Source organism: Pyrgilauda ruficollis, unplaced genomic scaffold (genome assembly GCF_017590135.1).
Source record: "Pyrgilauda ruficollis isolate IOZ18807 unplaced genomic scaffold, ASM1759013v1 scaffold25, whole genome shotgun sequence".
Lineage (NCBI taxonomy): Eukaryota > Metazoa > Chordata > Aves > Passeriformes > Passeridae > Pyrgilauda > Pyrgilauda ruficollis.
In genome coordinates, this window is record NW_024523822.1 from 16,398,441 (window position 1) to 16,406,385 (window position 7,945).

The 7,945-nt window shown below is 47.3% G+C and overlaps 1 protein-coding gene across 1 annotated transcript; it reads left to right on the top strand.

Moving 5' to 3' along the window:
* Positions 1-572: 572 nt before the first annotated feature.
* Positions 573-6,777, top strand: CCN3 (cellular communication network factor 3). The gene is made up of 5 exons (XM_041470767.1): positions 573-666; positions 763-991; positions 1,252-1,503; positions 3,391-3,596; positions 5,577-6,777. The coding sequence occupies exons 1-5, from the start codon at positions 592-594 to the stop codon at positions 5,871-5,873; spliced, it is 1,059 nt and encodes a 352-aa protein (XP_041326701.1). The 5' UTR covers positions 573-591; the 3' UTR covers positions 5,874-6,777.
* Positions 6,778-7,945: the final 1,168 nt, after the last annotated feature.

Genomic DNA, 7,945 nt, shown 5'->3' on the forward strand with positions numbered 1-7,945 from the left:
GAAGAGTTCAGCGCCCACCAAGCTCAAAACACTCCAACGCCGGGGCCAGGAGCAGTATAGCCCCGAGAGGTGTTTGGCTTTGGGGTGGCTGGTCCCAACGCCGAGCGCTGCCCAGCCAGGCTGGAGGTGCCAGGGACGGCGGGGCAGCCGCGCCGAGCTGCGAGGCAGCACCGAGCCCCGCGGCGTGCGGCCCGGGGATGGGCGCTGCGGGCACACGGGACGGGAAGGGGCCCGTAGGGACCGGCTGAGGGCGGCAGCCCCCTCGAGGGTAGCACTGGGCCAGCCCTACCCGCGGGCAGGGGCCGGCTCTGCCCCCGGGCTCCGGTCCCCGCTCCGTGCACCGCCCCCGGCAGAGGGGTCGCGCCCGGCGCCGGGCAGGGCAGGGCAGCGGCTCGGCGCCGCCGGGGCAGGTGGCGGAGGGAGCGGGGGGAGAGGAGGGCTCGGCCGGGCTCCAGCTCCCCGCCTCCGGCCCGCGGTGCCCGCCGTGCGGGGGTGGCGGCGGAGGGGGGTCCCCGACGGCCTCTATAAAAGCGGCTGCAATGGCTCTGCCGGCAGAGCCGGGCGGGCGGCGGGCAGGCGGCGGCCGGGACCATGGCGACGGGCGGCGGGCAGGAGCTGCCCGCCCCGCTGCTGCTGCTGCTGCTGCTGCTGCTCCGGCCGTGCGAGGCAAGTGCGGGGCGCCCGGCGGGGCCGGCGGCCGGGGGGAACCGGCGGCCGGTCCGGCCCCGTGACCCGGCCCCCGGGGCCGCTCTGTCCCCGCAGGTGAGCGGCCGGGAGCCGGCGTGTCCCCGTTCGTGCGGCGGGCGCTGCCCGGCCGAGCCGCCGCGCTGCGCCCCGGGCGTGCCCGCCGTGCTGGACGGCTGCTCCTGCTGCCTGGTGTGCGCCCGGCAGCGCGGCGAGCGCTGCTCCGCGCTGCTGCCCTGCGACGAGAGCAGCGGCCTCTACTGCGACCGCGGCCCCGAGGACGGCGCGGCAGCCGGCATCTGCATGGGTAGGTGGCGGCGGCGGGACGGCCCCGGGTGCGGCGGCCTCGGGGGGCGGCCAGGAGACCCTCCCCGGGCCGGGCCCGCCGCGGGTGCCGCTGCCCCGCGGTTCTCCCGCCCGCCCTCCGGCGAAGCGGCCGATCCTCAGCAGCCCCGGCGCTGCCCCCGATGCTGCGGGAGGTGCCGGTGCGGCCGCCGGGGGCTGCGAGGGCCGGGGACTGCCCGAGCGCCCTCTGCCTCTGCGAAATGCCTCCCCTTTTCCCACCAGTGCTGGAGGGGGACAACTGCGTGTTTGATGGGATGATTTATCGCAACGGGGAGAGCTTCCAGCCCAGCTGCAAGTACCAGTGCACCTGCCGCGACGGCCAGATCGGCTGCCTGCCCCGCTGCAACCTGGACCTGCTGCTCCCCGGCCCCGACTGCCCCTTCCCTAGAAAAGTCGAAGTCCCTGGAGAGTGCTGTGAGAAGTGGGTCTGCGACCCTGATGATGAAGTGATTTTGGGAGGTTTTGCCATGGCTGGTGAGGAAATTAAAATTAGTTATTGTAGTCATTGTGAGCAGGAGGTGATATCATGGTGAAACTATCCACAGGATTGCCAGGTCTAAGGCACGTTGCTTGTATGGTCGGGCTTTTTTCTGACATTTTCTGACATGAGTGATCAGTATACCAGTGGTTATGAATAAAGGCAGAGCTCATCAGGTAAAAGAAAGATTCAGAGGATGAATATGCATGGCAGTTTTAAAAGTTAATTAATGTAGTTGCCAATTTTAAAATTTCTGTTTATCTGGTACACATTAGTTCTGTGACCAGAAGAAAGCAAAGACAAGGTCCTAGTACTCCAAACATTCCCATACCAAGGAAAAAAAAAAAAAAAAAAAAAAAAAAAAAAAAAAAAAAAAAAGCTGCAGTCGTGCTAGTTGCTCTGCAAGAATATGTTACAACTTATACTGTTACAATTTATAACATGTAGACTATGATGGTTTAGTCTACAAGAGACTTTCTCCCCACTGAATTCTGCAGCTCTTACAAGTGATCAGCGTGGTAGCTAAAATGCCAGTGAATTCCAGCCTGTCTGTGATAGAGTGCTCATGTTTATTGATGGCATTAAAAACATTACAGAGTACTTGTAGAGGCAGTGGTTATAAACACAGTGAATGGATTTGTAAGAAAACCCAATCCATTCCAAAGTGCAGAACTCAGGCCTTTTAAAAAGCTAGATAGTATTTTCCCCTTTTTCAGTTTTTCCCTATTTTCACTTTTTCTACTGAATTATGTCTCCATCCCTTTTAAATTATACTCTTAGTTCAACATGAATTTTCATAACTTTCTTCTGAGAGTGGAGGGCACTGCATTCTCTTCCAGTCACTGCTCTTTGTGATCTGGGGCAGTTAGTTATGCCAAAACTCAGCTAATCCATTTTAAAAACAAGTGGGAAAGGATTGAGGAAGAAAGACTCAAGTAGCTTTTCAGTGTGCTGTGAAGTGTTAGTTGTAAGGCACATAAGGTATAAACAAAAAGTTTGACACTTTTCTATTACCTTTTCTTTGATTTGTCTGATGGTGACAGGCTAATCCCTAAGATGCCTACAGATGAATTGTCTGCATTATTTCAGCAATGGCCATCCCTCTTGGGAGGTCACCTTTTTTGGATCTTTGCCATTCAAAAGGCAGGAAGGCTGTTGTAGAGGAGCTTAACAGCAAGAGCTGTGACTGAGGGTTCACTTGTATTGTCTGCTCCTCTTTGCTCCTGTGCTGATCAGTGAGCCAAACTATTCAGCAATATTTGCACAGTGCCAGGAGGGCAGGATGGTGGTCAGACTGACCATGGCTTTAAGTACCTGTGATAGCTCCTGGAAATAGCTTCCCTCTCCCTCCTCACCATCACCCTTGCTGTAGGCTGTCAATAATTGACAAGATGAAGTGACTTTATGACTCTAAGTAGCAAAAGGACTTTCGTTACATGCTGTTTATTAGTTTAGATAAAAAAATCAGCCTCCCTCAAGTCATACCTAATACAAATATTTTTATGACATGGCTTCAGAACAGATTTGTGACATATTTCCATTAGAAAGAATGAAGAATAAAAATTTGTTAGGGTTCTAAACTGGTTTAAAAGTTGGCAGTAATTCTTCCAGCTGTGGACTTGAGTGAACAGAATCTAAATTCTTTGCTGATTACACTGATATGCACCTTTCTGGTTTGGGGCTTTTTTTTTTAGATATAGGAAGTTGCTACTCAGGATTCCTAAAAAGACAGCTTTTAAAATTTCTAAATCCTGTGAAAAGCATTGATTTTGAACCTTGTTTTGTCTCACATGTTCCTTCCCAGATATGACAGAGCTCAATTAGATAGTGAGGTTTCATGTGAGTTTTTCTTGTATTAAAACTCTGTGGGGTTTTGTCTCCAGCCTACAGGCAAGAGGCCACACTCGGGATTGTGTCAGATTCAAGTGCCAATTGTATTGAGCAGACAACAGAATGGAGTGCTTGTTCCACGAGCTGTGGAATGGGCTTTTCCACCCGTGTTACCAACAGGAATCAACAGTGTGAGATGGTGAAGCAGACACGGCTTTGCATGATAAGACCTTGTGAAAATGAAGAATCATCTGATAAGGTATGCTGCAGAGAATGAGGCAAGGTTGCAATTCCAAAGGTTCTAATTCCAGGGTTGCAATATTAGGCTCTACAATGGTCCAGATGCAGCTGTACATAAATACACCTTTTAGCACAAGTGCAGCATGCTGAGTGGTTTTGGTAAAGTATTGGACTTGCTGTGTTTGCTCAGTATCTTTGTGCTGCACCTCCAGTGGGTCAAGGGAGGTGATTCTGCCCCTCTGCTCCACTCTGGTGACACCCCTAGAGCACTGTGTCCAGCTCTGGGGCCCTCAGGAAGACATGGACTGACTGGAGTTAATCCAGAGGAGGGCCACCAAGGACTTTACCCATGTCGTAAAGCTGAGAGAGTTGGACTTGTTTAAGTTGGAGAGGAGGCTTTGGGGAGACCCTACAGCCCCTTGCAGCACTTAAAGGAGGCCTATGAGAAAGGTGGGAACAGACTTCTAGTAGGGCCTGTTATGGCAGAACAAGGGCTAATGGTTTTGAACTAAAACAGGTAGATTCAGACTAGATATAAAGAAGAAATTTTGTACCATGAGGGTGGTGAGGCACTCAAACAGGTTGCCCAGGGAGGTGGTTGGTGCCGCATTCCCAAAAATGTTCAAGGCCATATTGGGCAGTGCTCTCAACAATCTGATCTAGTGGAAGATGTCCCTGCTCCTTGCAGGGGGGTTGGATGGGAAAACCTTTAATGGTCTTTTCCAATCCAAAATGGTCTATGATTCTATGATAATTTGAGTCACCCCAAACAGATCACATGTATTGAATGTGCACCTTGACAGTTCACACAGTCTAACTTCTCTCACAAAGGCAACTGTACTACCTGTGCCTGTACATCAGAGTTGCTTCAGTGATACATAATGGAGATATTGGATTTCTAATCTGTTGAGCATCTGGAACAGCAGAGAAATATGTGAAATGTCTGCTTGACAAATTAAACATTATCTTAATCCTTATGATTTTTTTTTCCCAAAGCAGACCCAATACTGACATTCTGATGTAAAAAAAAAAAAAAAAAAAAAAAAAAAAAAAAAAAGTATATAAGAGAGAAAACGTTTATACTTCTACATTATGCAAGTGTGTTTCTATCAGGGAGAATAACATGTGGCTTGGCAAGCGGCCCATCAATTTATGTAATGTTCTGAGTGTTAGAAAGCATTTCTAAGGCCTTTGCTGAACAGCCTCTGCAGTTTTAAATACCGTGTTTTGTAAAGGAGATGAAACGTGGGAGGAGTTGAGGATATTAACAAGAATGATCAGAGGTCTAGAAAACAGATTGAACTGAACTTCTTCTGAATGCAAGGAAAGAGAGATGTGTTCTCATAACTGTATTCAGATATTGCAGCCTGTCTTGAGTAGATGAAGGATATAACAAGAAATGGACAGTTTAGACTGCATAAAATCAAGACATGAGTGAAAATGTACTAGGCAGTAAGAATAGTGAACTCTCAGGATTGTCTGGGGCAGATGTGGAGTCTCTGTCATTGAAGACTTCCAAGGACCAGTTAGTCAATCCTTTGTTAAAAATAACATATCTAGAGCTGGTTGTGCCTTGAGTCACAAGAATGGGTGACGACTTTTGCAGTTCATTTAATCCCCATTTTTCCCCCTGAACCTAGTCCTGTAACTTGCTCATCTGAATTGCTGATTCTCTGATGGAACTACACTAGCCTGAGAAGTTCTTCAGTAGAGTATAGTTTTTTAATGAATGTAGACTAGCTTTTCTCAGATGACAAGAGTGGATTTTAATTATTTGTCTTTCATTACTGGTCCAGTAAAATGCTGGTGTCGAAGAGCAGATCTTGCAGGTGTCACCTGTAGGTAACTACTGAAGCGGTTTTAGAATCATTTTGCTGTTTAATGACTTAAGACAACAAATTTAAATTTTCAGAGTCGGCCTGTATCTTTGCATGTCAGTTGTTAAATGCTGTCCGTCCTATGCAATGATACATCTGTTGTCCCTTCGTCTTTCTCTTAGAAAGGGAAGAAGTGTGTCCGAACGAAGAAGTCGGCGAGAGCCGTTCGCTACGAGTACAAGAACTGCACGAGCGTGCAGGCGTACCGGCCGCGGTACTGCGGGCTCTGCAGCGACGGCCGCTGCTGCACCCCGCACGGCACCAAAACCATCCAGGTCCACTTCCGCTGCCCCCAGGGCAAAGCCCTGAAAAAGCCGATGATGCTGATCAACACCTGTGTCTGCCACAGCAACTGTCCTCAGAGTAACGTGGTTTTCTTCCAGCCGTTAGACCCTACGTCTAGTGAAGCAAAATTATGAAAAGCATGAATTAGATAGTGCAGAAAGTATTAGCAGTTTATGCAAAACTTGACCCACAATCAGGTGAATGTAACGATTGCATATATGAAACTTCTAAAATATTTTTCAGAATGGTCTTTCAAACTAGGTGCTTTTCTTCCCCCCATAGTTTATTAAATACCTCATTTTCCATTTACCCCCTCCAAATGTCTTTTATTCACTTGAAGGAAATTTTGTACCTTGGACAGAGCCCTCTTTTTTTCTTGATGGTGGCATAAAGATGACAAAGCCAACAGCTAGACTTTCCCCTTGAGTTAAGGGGATCATGCAGCAAGTTTCAGTGGGTGTAAGACTGGGTTTCTTGAGAGTAAATGTATTCCTTGGGGAATACATCATACTGCATCACATAAGCTTCCAGGCTCTTAACTTCACTTTCCTTACTGCATATAAACACTCCAGCAGTGTTCTTTTCTTCTTTTTAATGAAACTCTGTTTTTTGATGACAGTAAAATTCTTACTGATAGAAGTGTTACGTTCTTGTGGCTTATAAAGTACCTTCTGTCAATACCTCTGACTCTGAGGATTAATATGGCACGTAGCCCTGGAAATGACATAGGGTAAGATCTCTTATCCTGAAGAACAGCAGGCTGATAGCTGACAGCAATTAAATTTCTCTTTGGTAACTTCACTAGCAGTCTAATCCAAAACCAGCTGAAGTCAGTGTTGTGTAAGAATTTGATTCTAATCCATGTGTGTCTGTAGATATAACTATTTGGATGCAAAAATAATATATCTGTAAATTCCTCTAAAATACTAACTGTATCATTTGGTGCTTCATTTCTTAGAAAGGTGTGTATGTAAATAGAAACTGTACATACTGTAATATAACTTTACAAAGAAAATAAACTTTATGTGATTCAAAATATTTTTTCCTAAAGTTGCCTTTCTTAAACTACCAGCCCTTAACAGCTAAAAGCAATGGAAAGAAAAAAGGGTCTGCAGACTCCTAAAAGCAAAAGATGATTTCTTGTGTTCATGTACCTCATCCTAATCGCTGCCTTAAAAGTCATGCAGTGCCTTGCTACAGGGAAGGATGAATAATTTGTGGAGTACATATTAGAAAGGAGGTTTTTTTCAGAGTAAGTTAGCCTGGGAGATAGGATGATGTAACTAAGGTTTGTGTGCCTTGGAATATAGTGGTGGTGGTGAGGAATAATTACACGCATGATTCAGGAGCTCACATTTGGGTCTGAAAAACTAAAAGAGTATTTCATTGGGTCGTGCAACACTTCAGCCTCACAAAATCAGCCTGTGACCCTGTTTGTGTTAGGTACTCTATGGCAATACCCTCAAGAAATAAGAGCCTTTGGGTGGCAGTCTCGTGTGTGTTAAGTCATGTGTGTAGCAGGATTGTGCCAATTGGTCATAAGTACAATTGTGGAGACATTCAGCTGCTTCAGCTGTGAAACCCGGTTTAGCCCGGAGTGTGTCTGCTAGCGACAGCAAAGGTGTGCTTGTGCCACAACTGCTCTATAACCTTGTGGTAGGAAACAACTCTGTCTTGAGAAAAAAAGGCAGAAAGCCAAATCTTAACATATTTTGGCCTAGTGCTGTAGTCCTCTAAAGGACCTGTCAAACTCTGGTTTGGCAATCCCTGAGACACAGGGTGGAATTCAGTTGAAGGTTAAGGCTCCTCATTTTAGCCAGTGAAGTTAAGATAAAGATAACTATAGGCAAGCATCAACAGCTGGTAGGTTTTTAGTAACTTTTAAGTTATCCTTGAAATTATGAGGCCCTGGTGCTGATTCATTTAAGCTTTAGATACATCGGATCCTCACCTGGGCTCTTGCATGTCTTTCTCCAAGAACTGCACCAATGATAAATTTCTCTGTAGTCATTGCTATTGTTATCAACACATTCCTGCCTGCCTTATGCATTTCAAGAGGCTGGAACAAGACTATGTTTGTGCATAGACACAACACTCCCTGCCCTTGCACAATTCGATTCCTAATCAGTTTGGGTTGGAGGGGACCTTTAAGGGTCATCAGATCCAACCCCTCTCAAAGTGAGCAGGGACATCTTCCAGTGCTTCA